The sequence below is a fragment of the Talpa europaea genome (assembly GCF_964194135.1).
Source record: "Talpa europaea genome assembly, chromosome: 16".
Classification (NCBI taxonomy): Eukaryota; Metazoa; Chordata; class Mammalia; order Eulipotyphla; family Talpidae; genus Talpa; species Talpa europaea.
Genome location: NC_140084.1, coordinates 34525386 through 34551895, shown reverse-complemented (window position 1 = coordinate 34551895; position 26510 = coordinate 34525386). Strand labels below are relative to the sequence as shown.

The 26510-nt window shown below is 38.9% G+C and overlaps 1 protein-coding gene across 1 annotated transcript in view; it reads right to left on the bottom strand.

The window, feature by feature from the left end:
• Positions 1–26093, bottom strand: part of CDH8 (cadherin 8) — a gene marked incomplete at its 3' end in the record, with an annotated part of 355245 nt that extends 329152 nt beyond the window's left edge. The window contains exon 1 of the mRNA XM_084256775.1: positions 25824–26093. Coding sequence (XP_084112901.1) covers positions 25824–26075 — 252 coding nt within the window. The 5' untranslated portion in view covers positions 26076–26093. The remainder of the gene's footprint in view (positions 1–25823) is intronic.
• Positions 26094–26510: the final 417 nt, after the last annotated feature.

Here is a 26510-nt window from a genome sequence, read left to right as displayed (position 1 = left end):
TAGACAAAAGCTACTACCATGCATCATTTTCAGTATACACTTGTGTGCTGGCGCTGACAGTGGGGTCCTCAGACTAGCACCATGAGCATCACCTGGGCACTTGTCAGAAATGTAAATTCTCATGCCCCAGCTCAGAGGTACTGAATCAGAAATGCTGACGATAGGTTCCCCCATCTGTCTTTAACAAGCCCTCTATGTGATTCTTATGCTCACTGAAGTATTCAAAAACCACTGTGTTAAAGTATGTTTCTCAATTCTCTTTTCACATTATCTATCCTGCAATCATTCTTGCTCCTCACATTAAAACTATCCATTGGCTGGGCCTCCCCTGGTGGCCCAGCGGTTGAGCGCTGAGCTGCGAAGCTGCCCGCAGCCTCTGCAGCTTCGGTTCGTTTCCCAGCTGCCGGCGAGGGTCCCACAAAAAAAAAAAAAAAAAAAAAAAAAAAAAAAAAAAAAAACCCTATCCATTGGGAAAAGCAGCAAAATATTCCCATTCTTGTTCTTATTTTCTCCTATGGAAAATCTGATGGAAGTCCTAATTGTGACCCACAATACTTACTTTCAGCAAACAGATCTTTCTGAAGGCTCAAGCTAGGTCCTAGGGAGATTAGGAAGACTAAATCAGCTTTCCAAAAAGATGGTTACTTGTGTGAAAAAATGCTTGCCTTCCCGTTCTTAATCGAGACACTCATGGGTAAAGTCTTACAAGAGAGGGACTAGCTCTAGTTTACATACTAAGAAAACAGTCTCCTCTGAAAGACAGAGAGAACATTTCTGGTGACAGATGAATAAGAATGAAATAATGTCCCAGGTTTGATCCTATCTGGAGCCATCATCAAGAAGAAAGGAAAAAAATAAAATAAGAAAACTAAATAAAACTAATTTATAGAGGTTACCAACAGTAATTCCTGTTTTCCCACAAAAGATCATGTACTTTTCAGATTCTAAAGACAGAGATGGACTTGTCTCAGGAGCAAACGGATTTGATTTTTCTCTTCATTTGTGCATGGTTCATTCTTTATTCAGATAAATTGGAATAAAACAGTTCCTACAAGGCAGACCGAATTCCTATAATCATATTTAATAGTATGTTTTCTCATTGTTATTCAATCAAAATTAACAAGAGCATTAAACAGAAAGAGGAAAAAAAATTCTTAATCTCACAAGCTTTCATCTCATCTGCCTCATTTAGTAGATAGAACCCATCCACCTTGGTCTTCTTATTCATTTACCTTCCAAAAAGAACTTATGGAATCTTCAGATGGTGCACTGTGATCTTAATCCTACGTGAAAGTTTCCTGTGTTCTTAAATCATGCTGAAAAGACAGTCCAGCCAGGCAGCTTGAAAGACATATGCCTCCTTCGCCTGGAGACAAAGAAAAATAAACCTAATCCATCCTTGCAGATAAATTCATCAAAACTCAAGGCCTGTAGAAATGTTTACTAGTGTGTTCTCTATTTCTTAGTTCAGAATATTTGAGCTAGAAGGGACCTGACAGATCATCCAACCCAATCCCCGGAAGCAAAGATAAAAATAACAGCATCAAGGCTAAGGATGAGGTCAGGATGGAAGACTCGTGTCTTCTAACTGAACAACATCATTCATTTGCGGCCACTGCAGGGAGTGGCAATGACTGCCTGGGTGGGGGCAAATGCCGCCTCTGTCACAGGATGACTGCAATTAAAAATACTTGTCAACCTGTGCCCAAGTGAAGCAAAAGCCTAATCTAGCATTTTCTCTTCTTCAAAGAGCACTAGTACATTCTTGAAAGATACACATAGCACACTTAAGAATGTTCAACTAGGGCCTCCCTAGTGGCGCAGGAGGTAAAGCCTCAGTGTTATCAAGATATCCCCAGCCACTATGGCATGAGTTCAATCCCCAGGTAGGGAGGTAACCCATATGGTGCAGCAGACGTCTCCTGTCTCACCCACTGGTCACCACTCTGGTGAATCCTCTCATCCCCCACACCTCTGGCTTACATCCCAGTTCTTGTATGCATAAATAAATAAAATAAATCTTAGAAAAAAAAAAAAAGATGGGCCTCCCCAGTGGCGCAGCTGGTTGAGCACTGCAGTGTGAACCTATCCACAGCCTCTGCAGTGCTGGTTCGATTCCCAGCCGGTCAGGGAGAACCCCACAAAGCGCAGCAGACCTCTCCTGCCTCACCCGCTGCTTCCTTCAGCAGTGTCTTTGGTCCATCTGCCTGTTCTGCACCCTGCTCTGTCTCTGGTAAATCCTCTCACCCTCCCATGCCTCTGACCTGCACCCTGGTTCTTGTATAAATAAATAAATCTTTTTTTTAAAAAAGAATGCTCCACTATAATAGGTTTTACATGGAATAAATATGAAGAATTTATGGAGAATATGGAGAATATATGGAGAATATGGAGAATATATGAAGTCACATAATATTAATAATTCCTAAAGTTGTATTAACTTTCATTCTTTAGTATGAAAATTTGCACAAATGCAAATTTAGATAAGATGGTCACTAAGAAGTAGAAATTTTTACCTAAATCCCTGGTATTGTGATAATTAATGAAATAATTTTGAAGATAAATTAAATTATAAAAGGGCAATGAGGTTAGTTTATTATGGTAAGCTTTTAATCCCCATTGAGCTTTCTTTTATACTTTAGGTTTAATGTACTTCTTGTATTTCATGACCGTAGAATTTTTATTTTTAAGAACAGTCCCTTTTTGATTTTTAGTTTCTTTCTCAAAACCAAGATTTTCTAAAAACAATTTATAATTTTAATGCTAAATCCAACCTTCCCCAATCTAGTGTCTTCCAGAGTCTACTTCACTGATTACCAAGGAGGTCCCCATCATGCAACCATCCATTATTGTGTATTGTCTCAAGTAAAATGAGACACCCTATTAGATCAAGAGCATAGTGTATGCATCTCTGAGGTTCTACATATATATATTTGAATAGGCCATCAAAATAATTGGTCAGATACATATATACTAGTTATTTATTTAGGAATTAAGTTTATGCATTGTCTATCATATCCCAATATTTTCTATTATTCCTACTGTTTTTCTCCTAACAGAGAAGTTACCAAATTACCACAGACTTTCTTAGAGTAAAATGTCAATTAACAAATATGGAAGGAATAATGGAGATACAAATCACCAACTGATGCTAGTACTGGATGGCATTCTGACAAGGAATAAAATTTTCATGCAGTATCTTCCCACAATTATTTTATTAATTACTAAGGGGGAAATAGTAGATTTATAGTGGAGTGACTTGACAGCCACCATTTTTACTAAGGAGCAACGTTAGCATCATCAGTACTGAAGAAAATTGGTATCATGTATCTCACGATATGGTGTACTGAGGAGAACCCAGGAAGAAAGGCAAATTTGCTTTCTACTTGAGTTGTGACTTTTATCTTCCCTGCCCTCAAACAGCAACACTCCTCACCTTTGGATGCTGACTGGGACTTACCCAACTGACTCTCCTGGGCTATCAATTTGTAAATGACAGATCATGGGCTTCTCAGCCTCCATAACACCAGGAGCCAATCCCTCATAATAAATCCCTTTGCTACATATTACTATATATTCTATTGGCTTGTTTTCCTGGACAATGCTGACTGATACAGTGGCAGATTTAGACTTTTGACCCAGAATGAATCGAATCTAAGATTTTTCAATCTACAATGTAGTCTTCAACCAGGCTGCCTTGCTCCTAGACACAGAAGTAATGAATGTAGACTTCAGCGTAGCCTTTCCTGCTTCTTCCTCTGAACTTTACCTAAGCTCATTTTGTAAATAAATGAACCATTCCCATCATCTGTTTGGCATTACTAAGAAAGCTGTGATGCCAAACTTAGCTCACAAACCAAAGGACCTCTGGGATTAAAGTAGTACTGCTACCACAAAGAAGCTACTTGTCTTCTAGAAAAGATAGTCAAGACTCTTCTTATAGGTACAACATTGATCTCAGAAATGAAATTGAGGGGCCTCCCTGGTGGCACAGGGGTTAAAGTGTCAACGCTATCAAGCTGTCGTCAACCACTATAGCAAGAGTTCTATCCCCAGCCAGGGAGATAACACACATGGCACAGCAGACCTCTCCTGACTCGCCTGCTGCTCCCCTCAGCAGTGTATTTCAGTGGACCCACCTTTTCTGCTCCCCACTCTGTCTCTGGTGAATCCTCTCACCCACCCCCCACGCCTCTGGCCTAGACCCCCAGTTCTTGTACGCATAAATAAAATAAACCTTTAAAAAAATGAAACTGAGTTTCTAGTTCCAAAGATTGTTTTCTCAATGACCATATCTTTTATTCTAATATTTCACTGAGCTGAAAAATATAATGAAATGAATAAAGGAAAAGATTTCAACATTAAGAAATCAGGAGAATAAACATTATAAGGAAGTTAAAACTAAAACACTGATGCATCACAAAATAGGTAAGTTCAGTTAAGTACAAGAGTCTCATTAGCAAACAGAACCAGCACAGTCTTAGAAAGACGAAAATCTTAGTGATTAGTGGTTCTGCTACACGATCTAATTATTGATAATCAGAAGAGGAATATAAACTTAGCTACCATTTACTGCATGCCTACTGTATGAAAGATGCTATGCCAGATACATTTCATGTTTAACCCACACATGTCACTTAATGCAAAATATAAAATGACTGAAATACTTTACAGAAGAAAAAATATTTAGCTCAAAGAGCTCCTACTAACTTTTTCATGTCAAATGAATCTGGGTCTGAAACACAACTCCACCACAGATTTCCTAGTTTACTGCATTTTTTGGAGACTGGACCTATTAAAATGGAAAGTTGAGATCTGAAGACAAAACCTCTCTGAGTAAAGGAATAATGATGATCACAGAAGTTATAGGCTGCCTCTACACAGGCTGCATGATCTACAAAAGTAAGCCCTGGAATGACATAAACAAATGTCAGAGATCAGTCAATCAGGAATTGTCTTCACTATTTTGGAAATTTTATCTATCCTCCTAGAGTCATTATGTAACAGAGATAACACCTAACTTTTAGGTTTTATCATGAGAATTAAATGTGATAATATGTATAAAGTGGGAGGTAGTATATATGATCCAGCAATTCCACTCCTAGGTCTCTACCCAAAGGACAAAAAAACATTAATTCAAAAGGACACCTGCACCCCTGTGTTTATTGCAGCACTATTTACAATAGGTAAGCTATGAAAACAACCCAAATGCTCCAAAACAGATGACTGGATCAAGAAGATTGGTCTATATACACAATGGAATACTACTCAGCAATCAAAAAAGATAAACTCATGCCATTTGCAGCAACATGGATGGAGTTGGAAGGGATCATGCTCAGTGAAAAAAGTCAGGAGGAAAATGAAAAATATCAGATGGTTTCACTTATAGGAGGAATATAGGGAAACAAGGGGTCGGGGGAAAAAAAGACTTGCAGGCAAACTATAGAAATGAGACAGCAGGGGACGGGAAGAGAGAGGGGTCACAAAAGGGCAGGGAGGAGCACAAGAGACTATGGTGATGGTTCACAGGTGTTTTGGGAGTGGGAATTTTATGCTTAAGGGGAGAAATCAAACATTATATAAAAATGAACAATGATGTTTAAAAAAAGTGCCGGGGCCTCCCTGGTGGCACAAGGGGTTAAGACGCAACCTATAAAGCTGTTCATAGCCACTACAGCACAAATTCGATACCTGGCCAGGGAGCTACCCACATGGCGCAGCAGACTTCTCCTGACTCACCTGCTGCTCCCCTCAGCAGTGTATTTTAGTAGATCCTCCTGTTCTGTTCCCCACTCTGTCTCTGCTGAATCCTCTCACCCTGGAACCTCTGGCCTACACCCCAGTTCTTATATGCATAAATAAATAAATATTAAAAAAATAAAATAAAAAAGTGCCAGGTAGTGTTTTTAAAGGATTCTGGGAAAATACACATACCCACAGCTCTGCAAGTACTTCGAAGTTCATAATGTGCTCGTGGGTATACAGTAAAGACATGAGTTAAATGTGCCTTCAGAAAATAAGCAAGTCATAATAAATCCCTTTTCCTGCACACATGGCTTTAAGATAGCTTGTGTTATATCTCTTAGAACACACTGATTTTCAAAATATTGTGTGGGAAAGAAAATGCCGATATTTAGCACCTACTAGCATTAGGTGTTTTAGAAGTTCAAACAAAAAAATTATACAGATCTGTCATAATAATCAACTGTATCCCACGATCTGCTCAAAACTGAATAGAATGAGGGCACCACAGACATCACAGTACAGATTTTCAGCCTCTTACTGAAGACTTAGTGAACCCCTACCTCACTCTGATGACAGTTTCTCACATGGTTGCTGAGAAAATTCAATATGCTTTTTTTCTCATGTACTATCTATAGACTCAGTTTTTGTGGTGTTTTTAGCAGCAGTAGTAGCAATACTAGGAGTCACTGCAGTAACAGTTATTTGTTGGTGAATACTAATTATTGCTTTTATTATCACTATTATAATTAACAGCGACAGAGCACTGTCACATACTATTCTAAGCGCTATTTCCTATCAACTTATTTAATGTTTTCAACAACTCTGAAAAGTTAAACAACTCCCTCAAGGTCAACTCCTATTCACTAAGGCTAGAGAGGGATTCTACTCTTATCCACACAGGTAACTGCAGACAACAGAAATCTCAAGTGCTGGGACATAATATATTCATTTTTAAAATTTAGAAAATTGATGCAAATGGAACAGAAAAAAGATAGACGGGTACAGTAGACTTATCCACCTACATGAAAAAAATGACTCAGATCATTTCACACCTCCAACCCTATGTTTAATAAGCACACTTGGAATTTATCAAATTGAGCAACTCATCCTGGATGGAATTTTCATATCATCTCACGTAATTGAGATTTCTGGGTTAGGACAGAGAGACAGAGAGAAAGTCTTGAAGATAACTGCAGTCAACTAACTATTCCATTAATCCAAGGAGGTATGAGATGAAAACTCTGTGTGTGCATGTGTGTATGTGTGTGTGTGTGTGTGTGTGTAGGTATCAGCCTGATGTATGTATTTCTTCTTAAAAAGCTGGCCCCCTGGAGACAAATAGCCTGAGGTAAATACACAAACTATACATTCTGCTTTTGACTGGAGGCTTAACTTGTCAGTGATAATGATTTACATAGTGATCCTCTCACTTTCTGCCTAGAAACTTGCACTAGCTTCAAGCTATGTGCTCTGTTAAGAGTCATGAGGAGAAAAATCCTTCCTATTTCCAGTCGGTTTGATAATATTTTTCCAGGGGTAATGTAAAATCTGAATAATGGAAGTGTTGCTAAGAAAATGAGCGAATATTATAGAAGAAAAAAATAAGGCAAAGTTGTTTTAAAGAGTGAATATCCCATGACTGAATATTTCTACTGCATTTCTTGAAAGCAAATGTTTATGTCATTCAGAGTCCTTGCCTCTGTCTTAATCGTCTCATCAAAGGCCTTGGCACAGAATATATTGCCAATAAATACTGCTGAATAAATATATAAATCTACTTTTACCCAATAATTTGTCAGCACTTCAGAATAACACATTAATCAATTATATTGATTTTGAAAATAAAAGGTAAATAAATCTGTGGAATGTCATATTAGTTTTTAAATCGTGTGTATTTGATAAAATGATACAGTGTGACTACTTCAACTGAAAAACTTTGTGTGTGTGTGAAAGACTGTTTCAGGAAAGTCTAGGGAAAAAATTTGATGTTTGAGGGGTGATTTAGAAACTTTCAACTGGCTAATTTTTTTTTAAATTTTCTTACATCTTTGTTCACATTTGAACATTATTTGATTTCTCCCATCAAGTGTAGTCCCCATAAATCTCCCACCACCACAGCATCCGTGATCCATCACCACAGCCCCTATGCGCTTTCCTCACTTGTTTTGACCCCCACTCTGCCCCTTCCTTGGCTGAATGCCTTGGACCTATATTTGCCTGCTAGTTTTGTCTCTTTTTTTTAACTCTGACCCTTTGTTTGGTTCCCCTATATTCCTCCTATAAGTGAAACCATCTGATATTTTTCTTTTTCCTTCTGACTTATTTCACTGAGCATGATCCCTTCCAGCTCCACCCATATTACTGCAAATGGCATGAATTTATCTTTTTTGATTGCTGAGTAGTATTCCATTGTGTATATAGACCACATCTCCTTGATCCAGTCATCTGTTTGGAGGCATTTAGGTTGTTTCCATATCTTATTTATTGTAAATAGTGCAACAATAAATATAGGAATACAGGTTTCCTTTCGGAATTAATGTTTTTGTGTCCTCTGGGTAGATTCCTAGGAGTGGAGTCACTAGGCCATATGGTAGCTCCATTTTAAGTAATTTGAGAGTCCTGCACACAGCTTTCCATAGTAGTTGGACCAATTTGCACTCCCATCAGCAGTGCAAGAGGGTTCCTTTTCCTTCACATATTTGACAGCAGTTATTATTGCCAACAACAGGGTAATCCTATATGACCTCATTAATTCTGTTTATGTCTAAACATTGAAATGTAGTCACCCCACTGGGTAGATCAGATGGATTTTGTGAGCATTAAATGATATATGCCATAGGGCCTCCCTGGTGCAGCAGAGTATTGGGCACCGCACTATGAAGCAGTCCATGGCCTCTGCAGCACGAGTTTGATCCCTGGCTGGCCAAAGAGCAACCCACATGGGAGGCAGACCTCTCCTGACTCGCCTGCTGCTCCCCTCAGCAGTGTATTTCAGTCCGTCTGCCTGTTCTGTTCCCCGCTCTGTCTCTGGTGAATCCTCTGTCTCTGGTGAATCCTCGAATCTCTGGCCTATACCCCAACTCTTGCATGCATACATAAATAAATCTTTTAAAAAATGATATATGCCATAATGTACATCCTAGAGCTGGCATAAATGCATTCAAAATGTTTGTGTTATTGTTATTATTAACAGAAATCCTGTTTCCCTTAAGAGAGAACCATAGAATGGAAAATGAAATACCTGTATTAGGTTATAATCTAGAGATGAACTTGTAAAATACCTCATTTTCATAAAAATCACAGTCAATACAAATCTTAGTTGAATTTATAAGATACAACTGATCTTAAATAATGGATTAACTATTAATCTGTCTAAAACAAATTTATCAGAAATGTTCAGCACAATAATCGTCCATCAGTAAGAAAGTTAATAATTGTTTGTCTAAGTAAGTATAGGGTTTTGGAGGCAAGCATGCATGGAAGGGATGTAAAATGACTGAATGAGTCTAATGGTTCCTCCCCTTCAGTATTTACAAAATTTGCCATTTAAGGTTAGCTTCTACTTCAACAAATTCTAGATACTTCAAATTAGAGAATTTTTTTTTTTTACCTGTTTAGGAGTTTGAGGATCAAGATTTTTCAAAATTTTGCACAAAAGATGAATAAGCACTAATTTACTGCCATGTAATAGCTTTTATCAAGTATGTCTTAATACTGTATTCCTTTTATGCAACCTCCCTTAACCAGTAGTCTCAGGCTTGACAGTCTGTTATGATTCATAGTATTATGATGGTGGTAATTCTATGCTTGTATGCCAAGATTATTCTGCAAGCCTTCAATGTATATTTTTTTCAGGGAATCATTTTTACTCCACATAGCTCAAGATAAAATAGACCTTGTGACCAGTGCTTGTCTAAGGGGGGTCTGTGGTGTGGCAGAACTCACACCATTGTGTCTCACTTATTAGACTGCTTTCTGAGTCATGGAATTTGCAAGTGTATGAGTATCTCCAAGTCATCCCCTCATGGTCTTCAAAGTAATTATTTTGTTTACACTGTGACATAAGGAAGCACTGACCCTTGCACTCCATGCAATGTATTCCTTCTTCAAGCTCAGTGTTTAACAGTTTAGATGTCTCACAATTATGGAGAAACAGAATGTTGCATTTCAAAGGGCACCATAGAGTACTGAAGATGCCCCCCTTATTTTACAAATGAGTAACCTGTGGCCATAGAATGATAGGACTTAATGTCCAGGTAATGGCAACAAGAAAAAGCATTAAGAAATGACAAACTAGGGCCTCTCTGGTGGCGCAAGAGGTTAAGACACAACCTATGAAGCTATCGACAGCCATTGCAGCACAAGTTAGATCCCCAGCCAGGGAGCTACCCGTATGGCACAGCAGACCTCTCCTGTCTTGCCGTTGCGCCCTTCAGCAGTGTATTTCAGTCAATCCTCCTGTTCTGCTCCCTACTCTGTCTCTGGTGAATCCTCTCCCCCCGCCATCTATGGCCTGTACCCCAGCTCTTGTATGCATAAATAAATAAATCTTAAAAAAAAAAAAAGAAATGACAAGCTAGTCCGAGGTGTGGATGGACCGCTTTAAATAGCAACAACTAACATGGTATTTTGCTGCTACTAAGGGAAACTAAAATATCACCTTGGTTGCTCAGGGAGTCTCTAGAAGAAAAAACAAAATCTTGGAAGTCAATCTTCTAAATAAGGAAACTGAGGCTCAACAAGATTAGATGATACAGAAGGTCACAAGCTGTAGTCAGTGACTGTAAGGACAGGATTGGAAGTCCAACTTTTCCTAACCCCAGAACAGAGTGTCTGCATATCACAAGTTATCCAGGTTCCATGTTTCTCATTTAATAAGAAACATCCCTGCACTTTCTACCAGCAGAGGTTAATGAGACACTGCAGGGTATGGTACCCAGTTTAAATAATCCAACTTGGGAAATAAATCAGGAGAAAAACAGGCTAGCTGCTGTGGTTTGAACAAGAAAGATAGAAGTTGTGATGGAAACCTGCTAATGTTTTCAGAAATTTGTGGTAAGCATCATTCCTGATTTGGGGTGACATGTGTGTCTCTGTGTCCATGTGGGTGCTTATCTCTCTTGGAGTTGCAAAATCCACACCAATGGGGCATAAAGAATACAGCTGAAGTGAAACAATACTCAGATGGTTCCGGGTTTACAATGGTTCAACTGAAGATTTTTCAACTTGATACAAACACCACACCCATTAAGTAGAAATCATACTGCCTCAAATCTCACTTGTGATCTAGTCCAAGGACAGCAGAATGGGGTACAATACTTTTTCATAATGCTGGCAGCAACAGAAAATTGCAGCTTCCAGTCAGTCACACCATCTACTCAATATATTCCATTAGATAGTCAACACTTTCTAATGAAATAGCTTTGTGTTAGATGATTTTGTCTAACTGTAGGCATTCTCAGCACATTTAAGGTGGGCTAGACTAAACCATGATAATGTGTTAGATTAGGTGGATTAAATGCATTTTTTATTTAACAGTAGTTTTAACTTATGATGGGTTTATCAGGACATAGCTTCATTATAAGTCAAGGAAGATATATACCTTCAATAATAAATTGTAAAGTAGAAAATAACAGTCCTTTAAGAAGAAGGAAGGTCAAATTGAAAATTTCCATTCAGTTGCATTAATGCTTAGTTTCAGAAAAGGAAGAACAAAAACTTAACCCCTTAGTGGATGGACTAGAAAAGTTTCCCTTGAACTGACACTTCTATAAAATTTAAAAGAAAAAGTCAGAATCTGGTGCAGCTTACAGTGTAGCAGCACTAGAGGATTTTGCATTTGCAAAGATTCTTCGAAGTCTGATTCCAAAGTAGGCATCCTTTCTTCAGCCGCCTCCAAAGTTCTCTCAGGAGAGAGGAGACTTCAGATACAGATTTTGACTTCCCTAGCACATCTCCGGGAACAGTTCCCAGGCAAACTGAGTTCCTTTGTAAATGTCACAAAGCTTCTCTGCCAGGTCAGTGGATGAAACTGTATCCCAGGGTTTGCACTGCCAAGTCACAGAACTATTCTGTCTTCCACCCAAATTGAAACCCAGTGAGTATTCCTACAGAAAAAATTGACTGCAAAGGACTACCTCAAACATAACAAAAATATTGTCCAACATTCTTGCATTTATGGTTTCCTGGCATGGGTGAAGCATGCCCCAAACTTGGGGTGCTAAACTGTATTAAGGAATGCAGTCTTGGATAATATGAAGTTGAGAGGTCACAAAACAATACAGGATTTTGAAAGTCTCATTCAAAAATGCCATCTGGGAGGATGATGGTTTTTAACACAACTTTCTCATCTGTATTTTCCAGTTAAGTAGAAATATCAGAGTCCTGGATTTATAAGAGACCATACAGAACATGACTGGATGATGTACTTAAAAGGCAATCTCATCCAGACCTTTCCTACCTTGCAATGGAGGCACGCTGCAAGATTTAGGAGTTCATGTCTTAAGAGGTCTGTACTATAGAACAAACTTGAACTGCAAATGCAATCTCAACATATTTCCTAGTGGAAAGGACTTAACACAGGGGAAAACTCCACCTTCTTCAAAGCTGAGTGATGCACAAAGAACCTTGGCTAGGCCTTGTGGTCTTGACAAAAAATCTAAACATATATTTTCAGCTGTACCTATTCTTCCACTTTTACCTTGCCAATATACATTTTTTTAAATATTTATTTATGCATACAAGAACTGGGGTACAGGTCAGAGGTGTGGGGGGTGAGAGGAATGGGGAATAGAACAGGTAAATTGACTGAAATACACCACTGAGGGGAGCAGCAGGTAAGACAGGAGAGGTCTGTTGCACCATACAGTTCACCTCCCTGGCCAGGGATCAAACTGGTGCTATAGTGGCTGTGAATAGCCTCAAAGCACTGCGTCTTAACCCCTTGTACCACCAGGGAGGCCCGCCAATATACATTTTTATTTATTTTTCTAAAGATTTATTTATTTATTTATACAAGAATTGGGGTACGGGCCAGATGCATGGGAGGGTGAGAGGATTCACCAGAGACAGAGCAGGGAACAGAACAGGCACACTGATGAAATACACTGCTGAGGGAAGCAGCGGGTGAGACAGGAGAGGTCTGCTGCGCCCAGTGGACTGTCCCTGGCTGGCTGGGATCGAATCAGCGCTGCAGAGGCTGCAGACAGCTTTACAGCGCTGCGTTCAACCGCCTGCACCACCAGGGGAGGCCCAATATACATTTTTAAGCTATGAAAACAAGTATTAATTCAAAGAGATTTGTATGATAGCAAGTTAACTTCGGTCTTCTTTAGGGGTATTTTAAATTATTTGAAATTAGTCACGTGAATTGTTTCTATACTAGAAATATAAATTCTAATAAAAATGTTTTTCTTCCAAGTGTCAAATACCCATTTTGTAATTCTAGGGAGACCATGCAAATGTTTCAAGGACTTACCATAATCCTTCTTCACTTCCCCACTTCTTCTATAACCTCAGAGCTGTGGTCTGTAAGTATGAACTGTGATGATTTCACTTAGACTTGTTATTAAATTATTATGTTCCATATGTAATTTGAGGCCAAATGGCCATGATTTGATTTCTAGCACCAACTGCTAGAAAGGATATAACTCTAAAAGCCAAAAGTGTGTCTCTGGAAAAGTGTAGAAAAAGATTATCATGTTTTTTGGTTCATTCAGATCGCTCTGACTTCTCACCCTGCCCTGCCAGCCTCAGTTATAAAGCAAGTGGTATGTGTCAGTATCAAAATGTATTATTCCTTTTCAAAAAAAGCAGGCGTGCAAGATTAGAAATACCATGAAGGTATACATAAGCCCATCTGTCCAGGGGCTAAAAAGAAATTTGTCTGGACCTAATGAAAATCACTCAGTGGACCCAAAATCCACTCCATATGACTTTTCTTTGTGCATCGCCCCCCTCAACACCCCGTCTTCCTCTCCGTCCTCCACAATGTTTCTTGAAATCTGTAGTCCTGTGAAAGTCTCTCACTTTCTCTGTGGTTTCTGGGTCTAGGTTCCTTTCTTACGTGTATGATTTGTACTCGATTTGCTCTCCCTATTTAGGATTTCTGCCTTATTCTCTATGTGCTGCTTGGCCCAATAGCCATAACTTTGTGTTTCTTTGGCCTGTATCATCATCTCGTTCTATTTATGTGAATTAGTTTGTTCCAGGAATGGAGAGGCAGGGAATGGGTAGGAGGTAAATCTCTGTGCTTATTGTTTGGTATTTCACTTTCAACTTGTGTCTTTTTGCCAACGAGTACGATGGAGACAAAGCTGGGAACTTTGGAATGCATTCCTTATAGTCTTGTTGGGATATGGAATTTGGTTTTGGCCATTAAAAAAAATCTAAGACCTAGAGTGTAAGTCTAATGGCAGAAAAGCAGAGGCAAGGAAGGGAGAAAACAGTGGCTGTGATCAATAGGAACAGCCATGGCAAATGTCTAATGATTTCTGAAAACACCTCACAGGCTGATTATAAATGTTCCTGCAAAGCCAGGGACATAATCAGAGGATGAGCTCTGTCAGAGCAACACTCCTCTAAGAGAAAAATAATAGGACACACGCACGTGCATGCGCGCACACACACACACAGTCACACGCACACGCGTGAGGATGACAAAAGGCAAACTGCAATGAGAAATTCATTTATACTCTTCAGTTCCCAGAAGCACATAAAAATCAAAGCAAAGCAAACTCCACTATAAATAACCCTGCCACATTCTATATAAAGCCTTTGAGTGGCTAGAGAGTCTGATTGCTTCGAGGAGTTACAGGATTTGGTCATTTTTAATAGCCATGTTTGTTCTTTTACCAAATTACTTTCCCTCAGTGAGCCTGCTAAAAGCACGAGGGGGTACTCTCCTCAGTGTCCAAAGTATTCCAGTAGCAAAGGACATGACCAAATGCCTCCAGGGGAAGGTCACCATGACAGGGTCTGGGAGTAAAGAAGTGAAACAGAGAAGCGCAAATCCATTTGGAGAAAGACTCTTTGAGTTGTAAGAGGCATCAAGGAAGTCACTGCAGAGAGCTAAGTAAATTATAGATCCCACCTCTGGAGCCGCTATAATATTGTCCACCAGCTCAGTTTCCAAACGCACAGGGAATTGTTACTAAATTATTCAGCATTTACACAATTAGTTCAAGCAACGGGAGGGTACAAGCTTTTTGTCTTCTTTTAGCTCCTGTCTGGGTACAGGATTTCCTTTTTCATTCCACTCAACTATCCCACTCTCCTTTCTGCTGTTTTGGTGAGTCTCCATTTAAAAGCAACCCACAGAATTGGCCAGTCCTGGTGAAAATTTCCAACAAACTCTCTAACCAAATGCTCCAAACTTGGAATAGTTAGAAAAAAAGCTGAAAAAAGCTAAAACCATGTCACTGGACCAATGAGAATTTACTTAAGTCCACACATCTCGATTTTCTTATCTGCAAAGTAGAGATAATAAAGTCTGTACATACATTTAAAGGACCTAGCTTGATAGCTGCAGTGATCAATTCCTTCTGCTACATCATTTTTCTCTTACTTCATGGGCACAATCACTTTCTATGTATATTTTAAAATGAGAAAGCAAAAAAAAGTTAGATACCATGCCAGCTCCTGTATTTGGAGAATAACCTGCAAATCACTTTGTATGTGGTACCAGACATACACATTTCCCCATAAAGGAAATAAAACACCCACCATGTGATTTAAATCTCAAGGACATTTTTCTTCACTCAGGGAGTTTATGTCCACGTAGTCCTTACTAGCAAAATATATAGAGATGCATGCAAAGAAATGGGTGTATTGACCCCATGCAGCCAAAAATCTGAGTCTAACTCTTGACTATCCCAAAACTTAACTGCTAAGAGCCTGCTATTGACAGGAAGCCTTGCTTGTAAGATAAACAAGTGATTAACACATATTCTGTATGCTATCTATATTATGTATTGCATGTTTACAGTAAACTAAGCCAAAGAAAATATCACTAAAAAATCATGGGGAAGAAAAAAATACATTTACAGTACTGTATTTATCGATAACATGTTTATATTGTCTATTTACAAGAAAATCTGCACATAAATGGATTCACCAAGTTCAAGTCCCTGCTGTTCAAGGATCAACTATAGCAGCTTTGCAATTAATAGGCATCTCTATCTTCTGGTGGCGGCTTAGTAAAACATTCATATTCTAGTTCTAACAACCATCCTATGATTTACTTTGGTGAGTCTCACTTTTCTCATCAGCAAAGTGGGGTGGCTGTCTCACTCACTGAACATCTCCCACGTGGGGTACAAAGGAGATCAAGTGTTGCCATGGTTACACGAACACACTCTGCAAATGACAGGCCAGGATTTGACTTATGGCTTCATCACTTAATTCGCTTAACCTGAAACCCCTGAAATCTCTCTCCTCTCCAGGTGTTCTTACCAGATCTAGCAATGGAGACAACAGTATCCTCACCAGGAGGTTGCAGGGAGAATTGAACAAAGTTATAAAGTGTCTACCATACAGTAAACGCTTACTAGCTATTACCAGTTTATTTCTGGTTACTTAAAACCATTTTTCTCCTCCATTTTAATGTTCCTGACCAATGTTATTCATTTTCACATCTGCCCCATATATTCACAGCACAAAAGATTTATGGAACACAGCTGGGCATTTTTTTAGGACTACAGAGAAATAGAAATATGCATTTAGTATTTTATTCCCTGCTGCTCTCCCTATATTCCTCAGCCTTTCTTATAAGGCTCATTTGGATTCTGCTGTTGTCTCCTGTGGAAGACCAGTGACATTTGATATTCTGCAGATTTCAGAACACATCTGCCGCACTGTGGTAAATACCATGCAAAAAAAAAAAAGTCCATAAGTCTGAGCAGGGAACTGTTGCCCTTAACTAATTGAGTTTGGGGTGGTCCACACATGGTTGTCTCCACCATCACCTGCTGTATAAAGTCCCCCTAGGGGCCTCCCTGGTGGCCTAAGGGTTAAGTCTCAGGGCTATCACCTCTATGGCCTGAGTTTGATCCCCAGCCGACCTCTCCTGTCTCTCCACTGCTCCCCTCAGTAGTGTATTTCAGTAGATCTACCTATTCTGATACCCACTCCATCTCTGGTGAATCCTTTCACCCCCATACTTCTGGCCTACGCCACTTCTATGCAAAAATAATTACAAATAAAAAAATGAAAGAGTCCCATTGTAAACTGATGTCACAACACATGTATCCAACACATACTTCAATGAGGTTCAAGTGAGATAAGCAGCAACCTCTACTCAAAATTTTGTCCTGGATTCTTCCAAACATCAGCTTCCCCTGACCCTTCTCTTTAATTGAGCAGTATTCAAAATTTACCCAAACTAGATAAAGATAGCAAAAGGCCTGACTTGAACTATCTTGAGTTTGATTTCTGATTACTTAAAAGATGTTTCTCTTTAATACTTGAACGTGCACAAGAATTAACTAGAGATATTGGTAAAATGCAGAGTCTGGTTCAGAAATTCAGGAGATACAAGTGGCAAGATATAGTAATTCAGGTGATACAGGCAGGTGAAATTCCACCTTTTTAACTATAGCTCCCAAGTGATGCTGTCACTGCTTTGTGCTGGTCGGTCTGCAGACCTTCACTTTGAGTTCTAAGAATGTAGCATATGATTTTTCTCCTCCCAGATAGAACATTTGAAAAGCTTCCTAAATGCATTGAAATATGAGGTGAGGTGGGCAGTGCGAGTGAGAAAATATACCTGAATCTTTACTGAATAGCCAGAGCTTTGAATGTTGACAAGACTGTCTTTATTTAAAAAAAAAAAAAATCAGCCTTAGCTAGGGACAGGAACATACATGAACAAATTATGCCAAGTTGTGCATGCGTGCGCATGTGAATATGCATGGGTAGGGGGTGAATTTAGGTAAAGTATAAATAATATGTACAGATGGAAATGCTGAAATATTAAGAAACTTTTACACAGACAACAGGTGTAGCCAGGCTAAATGGAACTCTGTAAATGTTGCACTGCTTTCTTGAATTACTTAATTCCTTAAATAACTTTTCTAGGTTCTTCTTATTTATTGAAAGGTTACAAACCACATGCAGGATGACTGTATAATTTGAAGACTCCAAAGAGAGTTTCCCATTTCAAAACCAAATACAAAATTTTCATTTCAAGTTAGAATTTGGTCAATCTCAGGATAGGGAAAGTAACTGAAGAGGCATTTAGCAATATAGCAAGGCTACTGTGATTCATTCTCTTTTCATAGTTCATAAAAATATTTAATAAATTTATCAATAGCAGATTCATTCATTCATTGATGATATTGACCCTCCAAGTGTTAACTTGGATGTTTAATTGCTTTATTTTTTAAAAAAGATTGATTTATGCATACAAGAACTGGGGTCCAAGCCAGAGGTATGGGGGTGATAGGATTCACCAGAGACAGAGTGAGGACCAAAACAGGCAGATCTACTGAAACACACTGCTGAGGGGAGTAGCGGGTGAGTCAGGAGAGGTCTGCTGCACCATGTGGGTAGCTCCCTGGCCAGGGATCAAACTCATGCTGCAGTGGCTGCGGATAGCCTCACAGTACTGCGTCTTAACACCTCGCACTACCAGGGAGGCCCAGTTGTTTTATTTTAATGAGATTCAATTTACCAAATGAGAGACATGTTAAATAATGTTCCCTAAATATTTGCTATGAAAAGAGGGCACTGATTTTAGGAAAATTAAAAAATATAACATGGTCATTTATTTTTCTCGCAATTTATAATATAGTAATAATATATCATAGATGATTATGAAGGGGAAAAAAAACATTATTTCCTTTACCCACAGGTGAAGGAAAGTTTTAATATATTAAGATATTTCCTCATAGATTTTCCATTACTGATTTGTGGTAGTTATTAACAAGTCGATGTGAAATGATGCATTCATGAGAAATTAACTCATTTTTTCTTTTAATGTGGGTTATATGAATATCGTTTATTCATTAAACAAAATCATACATTTGGGTTTTTATTACCTTCTTCTGTTTTCAATTGGCCAAATCTTTATATAAAAATCAGTGGGTAGTCATTATAGATAAAATTAGGACTTTCCCTATATTAATTTCTAAAATCAAGTATACTGGCATTGCATGTGACATGGTAGAGAAGGAATTGGGGGAAATAGCTGCAGAATGTTGAAAATTACTGGATATGGATGATCAGAGTTATGGGTACAAAAGGGTCCTAATTTTTCTAAATGTTTGAAAATATATATTTATATATACTTAATGAGCACATTTTTAACAGGTATCAGGTAGTCTATTTATATCACGCTTGATTTTTTACATATATTCCATATATTTTTGAAATCTTGCTTCTGTTATTTATTCTCTTGCAATTAAGTTCCCTTGTTATAAGGAATTAAATATTTTTAATTTTTTTTATTTTTATATTCCCCATACAATTGCACCTCCCCTTATTTTGACCCCAATCCCTCCTTTTCCTGCCCCCTCCCATAGTGTGTCTCTGGCTTATAGTTGTTTGTTGATTTTGATTTTTTCTTTCTCATAGTTATTCTTATTTAGGTTTTCTAGATTCACTCATAGCAGGAATTTAATATTTTTTTTTATAGAGGCATGTTATTTATTTATTTATTTATTTATTTTGTTTGTTTGTTTGTTTTGTTTATACAAGCACTGGGTATAGTCAGAAGCGCGGGAGGGTGAGAGAATTCACCAGAGCCAGAGCGGGGAGCAGAGCAGGCAGAAGGACCGAAGTACACTGCTGAGGGGAGCAGCGGGCGGCAGGAGAGGTCTGCGCGCCATGTGGGACCCTCCTCTGGTGGCCGGGGAGCAGCCGGGGATTGAACCGGCGCTGCAGCCGCAGGCAGCTTCGCAACCCAGCGCTCAACCGCTGTGCCACCTGGGAGGCCCGAATTTAATATTTTTTAATGATTCACACTATTCTATTATGTGACTGTGCAATGAATCATTTTCCAGTTGTGTAACATTTATATTTGTTCAATTCTTGTCTGAGTTTTGGCTTCGTCTTTGTTATAGCAATCAATTCTCTGTTTGCTTTTGTTTTCATGTGACTACTTTGTTGCCACTTATTCATAAAACACGGTTACATAATCTGACTTTTTGCCCATAAAATACATGACTACTATCATCGTAATTCAAAAGAGAAAAATATCTGCCTCAATGAAGTGACTCTAAGAAGACTGACAATATATGCAGGATATTTCTTGCAAATAGTCTAATTGAATTTATTTTTCAGGGCATTTACAGTGATAAGCAGAGATTATCCACACCTTATCACTAGGTAAGGAATGAGGTGAACAGGATGTGGAGCTACAGAAAGAATGGATTAGGGGATGATTTAGGATATTATCCAGATACAAATTCAGCTAACGCACTACACGTTTGTGTGTGTTTGTGTGTGTTTAGAGTTTCTGCTAATTTGCTGACTAATACTATCCCATTCTTTATATCAACATCAAAAGAGTTCCAATAGCTCTGGAATTCCTGTTATTTCTAAGTCCAGACAGTGGGTATGAGACAGACAACTTTCCCTGTTTGGCCAGATTGAGACATGCAATGCTGACTTGCATTCCTGCCAAATTATTGGTGCACAAGGCTCTGTCTGAGTAGGCAGAAGCTTCACGGAACTAACAGAGAATTGTTCTCACAAGGCCGAAGATACAATTTGGCTGTGGCTGCGTAGCCCAGTGCTCTTAACATGCAAGCGGCCAACAAAAATAATGGCATGTCAAGTGCAATTTTCTCACCGGCCGCTGACATCGTAAACTGTAATATAGTGTAATTATTTGGCATCCCGTGTCCTTCATACTAAACAACACCCAAACGATTTCCAAGTTACAGAGAAGGGAGAAGGTTAGAAGGTCAAATTTAAAGAGAGAAAATGAGTCAGTGCCTTGGAGGGAGAGAATTATAAATAGATGTGGCATCACCAGCAAGAGAGTTATATCCAAATAAGGAACTGCTCGGAAGCCCAGGTAGGAGGGGAAAAAAGAGGAAGGAGCACAGCGGAGTTTATACAAGGGCGAGGCTTCAGGATAGATCTCTGTCCACCGGGACCACAAATTGCAGATCACAGATGGAAAGAACAAGAGCGAAAAGATCTTGGGTCAAAAACCTGATGGATGCAACACATACTGTTTTTGAATATGCTTTCTTTTTTTCTACTCCACAGGGATTTGTACCTTAAATATAATTCTGCAATTCATGCTACCCCTATAAGTGAGGGTGGGTGACTTTCTCTTCCAGCTACCCCACAGCAGAGATGAAAAAGAAAGAAGCCAGATCTCCAAGAAATCCTTGCTTATCTTTCCACTGTGATTCAAAAGATCCCACCCTGGTCCTCTGTCTTCTCTGATCTGACCCTCTCGGCTCCTCAAATAACCTCACACGTGCATTCTCCTGATCGGAAACGCTGCCCTCACTCTGCTTCACCAGATTATGGCATCTCAGCTCTCAGGTTATTTCCATGGGAGGTTTCCACATCCCACAGAATAGGCCAGGTCCTCTGTGGAAGCTCACATAAAACCATATCCCTTCACTTTAGAACACAGTTTTCTGTGTTAACAAGACATCTGTTCGTGTGTTTATTTAATATCTGTCTCCCCCTAGTAGTCCGTTCGTTCCATGACAGAGGGCATGAATGTTTGCTCAGAGATGAGAACCCCCTGGAAACAGAATGCTTAGCAGATAGTAGGTGCTCAATCAATATTGTGGAATGACTTGTTCACCCACTCTCCTGACGTCTAGAGAAGGTCTCTGATGATGAGATCAAGAGGTCCTCCTTAAAGAGTCTGCATGCATTATTCCACAAAGATGAATTTTTTTTGACACAGTTACAAGATTCATGAAAGTCATCGTGAGTTTCTCTTTCTCTTTTAAGGCTAGAACAACGTAGTATACCGGAGAGGGTCCCATGCACCATCTTATTCTGCCAGAACTGCCAAAGAAAGTTAATGCTGGAGAGTCTAAGTGATGCAGCACACTCACTATGTTTTTACAAACAGGCTCTGAACAACCTTGTTCCACGGAGAACTGGAGGCAGGAATGGAGTCTGTTTGGCTGCAAAATTCAGAAAGAAGGTTTCAACGTCTACTTTGTGCCATAAGCACAAACATTTGCAGATGGATTGAATAGAGTCACCACCCTGCATGGTTTGAGGCAGGTAAGGAACCTCCAGGAGGAGATCCCACAGTCTCCTCAAAAAAGAACTATTTTAACATGTTAACTTGTCCACTATCAGTATCACTGTCTCAAAGAAAGACTTTCAAAATCAGTATACAAAAACAGTGCTTAAAATATCCAGCTGGTCTCTAAAATGCCAAAGTAAAAGAGAAAACACGACATCAAGATATTGCCCACTTTTATTGAAAAATGCCACTTGTATTCAATTCGATTGGGTTCATATTGCTTTTATAAATCCCTTTATTATCTAGGCGAAATTTGAGTTTATTTTTTCATGCAAAATATTTATTAAGAAGTTTCCTATTTTTAATACTGCCCTGTTAGGGACCATACTCAAGGTTCTGGGGATATACACTAAAGGACACTAAAGGAGATAAGAATCCTTCTCTTGGTTGAATTTGCACTCCAGTAGAGAAAAATCATGAACAAGATAGAGTATATTAGACAATAAGCATTGGGAAGCAGAAAAAACTGATCAGAGTAAAAGGATTTGAAATATTGAAGAAGCAACAGTTATATATTAGACAGCATGGTGCAGAGAAGGAGTCTCTAAGACTATGACCCTCAAATTAATGTTAATTCAACAGGAAATACACAGACTTATGTTTCTTCTCCCCAAAGGGGCCCTCAATCATTTTACCCAATTCCATGTTGTTCCACATGGTCTCCTGTGCAACTGAGGCACATAACTTCCCAATCCACCTCAGAACACCAGGCTAAGTGATAAGGCCCCTTCCAGACACATTGAAATGTCACCTCTACCTTATGCAACTTGGGCTAAGTAAACATCCAGCATCTTATACTCGCTTTGTAGTGTCACTAGTAGATCAGTATTCCTCTCCAACCACACAAACACACACACAAATACAATTATGACTACAATTACTATGTGCCAGACACTATGCCTATATTCTTTTACACACTCTTATTTGCAGTCTTAGTTTTTTTCTCTGCACACAGCTGCCTACCAAAGTAGTAAAAACAGACAATGGATGATGGAAGGGTGTATGTGAAGCTCTAAAGAGCCAATCACTCAAAAACTAGCTTTGCCCTTGAGCTTGAACTCAGTCTGCCAAGCCCCAGGCCCCCACCATGGCGAGTCGCAGGAGGGCCTTTTAAAGAGCAGGTAAGCTCATCAGTAACTAATGCTTCTCAGCCAGTTCCTGGAGAGAAGCTCAGCAATGAAGTGTTTTAGAGTCAGATGTGGAAGAGTGTGCACAGAGATAAAACATTGTAAAGCACCGGTGGGCACCCTGATACAGATCATCCCCACACTCAGCCTGACTCATAATATGAAGCAGTCACCTGAAATGTATTTTTGGCTTTGCTGCAACCCAAGACCCTCAAAAGCTGAACTGTAATGATTCAGGAACAATTTTTTCAAAGGGGAAATCCATATAATTGGAAATGTAGGCAGAAAAATTCTTTAGAGAATAAGTTTAACCCTGATTTAATAATTGTTTGGGAACTGGCCATGGTAGAGAACAGGGAAAGAGCCAATTCACAAAGATTAAGGAGAAACTGAGCCATTTCAAAATCCTAGGATTCACCAGCAACATTTCTGTCATTCAAAGAAGCATGAGTTTTCTGAGTATTACTAAGTCAGCAGAGGATACAGAATGCTTGACCATATGCTTCTCACTCTATCATTTCATTTAAAGAATAGAGATTTTAATTTCAGATTAAATTTAACTTTAATCATCAGATTCTATGAGTCTAAAACAAACTCCACTTTAATTACTTTTCCTATTCAGATAAAAATGGAAAGTTCTTCTGGACGCAGTATGTGTGGCTATTGATCATTTGCCATTGCACTGAGTTAACTAAAAGAAATGAAAAAGTAATCATCCATTCTGTATGTCTGCAGGTATATCCAGAATTTCATACGATCGGAAAACAACTTGCCTGAGGGCTGGTAAAAGAAGTTCTGAATATCTAGAAAGCAGGAACGTCAGGATTTTGCATTTTATAGTCGATAACTCTTGCATGCAAATTACAGTTTAAACACATGCTCGCCAGTTACTAAACTGTAAAAGGGGAGAGTGGGTAAACTTGTGGCCCATAAAACTCTCAACGTGATTCAAACTCAAAGCATTTACCTGCTCTATGAACTTGATTGGCTTTATTATCCATCTAAGCCTCAGCTCCTACATTTACCAAAAAAGATAACGCTGATCAAGAAGACCATATTCAAAGCTCACTGGGCCAGCTGTGTTTTGGAATTCAGAAGTTTTCACATTTGGAAACGAATTAAGGTGCATACACTGCCTGGTAAGTAACACCCTCAGCAGGGACTGGGGCTGCACCCTGTCATCAGACGCATTAACATTTCTGCTGGGAGATATATGAACAGTCACAGTAATGGGATGCATTATGACTATAAATAGCCTCGTCAGTTCTGCTACCTTAATTTGTATCAAGCATGCAAAATATCCCACAGAGATTTTATATCTTGGATTTATGAAAAAGGAAGTGTAGACCTGTTTTACACATATTTGTCTATACAGATAGAGGTACACGTATAAGCATATTGACATATGTGGGGTTATTGTTAGATTCAAATAGGATTGTGCTGGAAAAGCACAGGTACAATAGTGCTGAGCACATAATGAACAATCAATAGTGGACAGAATATGAGTTCCTTGAAGGCAGGATCACTGTTTTGTTCATTAATATGGCCCCACACATCCTCCAAACCTATGATATGCCTAAAAGAGTTCCAATACTCCTAGGCACACAGGGAGGCTTAACAAATATTCATTGAGTGATTCACGGTATCTGTTCATCCAGGCTTCACTCATTCAAGTAAAACTATTTAAAAAAGAGAAAGCACAATCTCTAGTGGACTCAATTTGCTTTGTAAGGCAGAGCAGAAATATAACCACAAGCTCCAGTGAAATACAAAGACTTAACTCAAGTCGTGAATATCAATATGTAATCCTTTCCTGTTTTTCTTTTCAATCTCTGCATTTGGGAAATGACTAATAATGGCATGATTCATATCTGATTCTGACATATTAGAAAAATAACAACTGATGGAGGGTTCATAATTGGAAGTCCACCTATGATAATGGTGTGTGTAAAAATTAACAGAAGCTTATGAACAGCTTTGAGGAATAAGTGTAGAATCTTCAATAACCCAGCTTGATTTTGGAAAGCAGACAGGACTCATCTACACAAGGAATATATGTCTAACCCTCCAACAAAAAAAAAAAATGTAAATCTATACTACTAAATTACACACACACACCAAACAGTAAACCAAAATTTAGAATCTATACATTTGAGTCCTTATGAAATGAATGAATTAATTTCCTTTAACAAGACATGGTGATCACAGTACCCAGCTAAGCACCCACTCTGAGAATTTCCCTTGCTCTGTCCTAGGTTAATGATTCAAACAATAAATACATGGAGAAAATAAGAAGAAAAAATCTTCATGCAGTTAGCGATATATGGCCTCAAAATACCATCTTCAAACTGAGGTGGTAGGACTTCAAAAATGGCAAAAATGCATAGCTCTTCCAAGTATGATAACCTCAAGAAAAGGTGTGGCATGCAGATTTCTTATGTGTGGTGGCAAGAGTAAGCTTATTTGTATATGCATTACATAGATAGTATCGTATCATTAATAGTGGGCAGTGGGCTTAGCCTAGAACAGCAGTTTGTTTCCATTTAAACTGCTATCATTAGGTTAGTCTTAGCTCTAAAGAAACCAAAAGCAGACTGACAAACCATTTGCACTAAAGTAGCTATAGCTAAGTAGTGTGAAGAGTGTGACAAGTCTAATGTTAAAGATCTAAAGACCAGGAACAGATCCTGAAATTGGGGTCTTAAAAAAATGCAGCTTACCCGGCCAACAAGAATTGGTTCAGGTCCAGAAAACTCTTCCAGGACAAACATTTGATTCCAAACCCAGCCTCTTTTGGAGCGGTTTAAAATCCGCTGTTCTTCACTCAGACTGTTTAGTTCCAAAGAGGATCCACTCATCAAGACTTGAGACTGATTCATTGGAGCCATGTGAATGCAAGGGGGTAGAGTAATCCATAATATTATTAATGGAGTCCAGAGATCCAGGAGCATTTCCGCTAGCCGTTCTGGCATGGTCCCACCAGTTAAGCAAATCACCACGAAAATGAGACAATTATTTTTTTTGCCTCCGGTCTGCAGCCATCCAATTCATCATGCAGTGCTGAGCATTTACTTACATCTCTGCCCTGTGCTGAGAGCACAGAAAATAGACATCTTCTAAGCAGTTATTCTAAGACTGTGATCCATTGGCTTTCCTTTTTCTCGAAATTTCCTGGAAAAGCGAGGAGAAAGAAAGATAAAGTTCACAGCAACAGGTTTTCAAAGAAAACCACTGCTTTTCAAAAGCATGTAAAAGAACAACGGTAGGCATCCCCCCAACTCTTGAGTGTACAAAATGGATCATCTGAGGAATTAGAACAAGTAGGTTAACAGGTCCCTTTATTTCGTAAGCTTTATTTAGATGTTACTATTAATTTTTGTGTCTAAGTTCCCTACTTCAAGTAATAG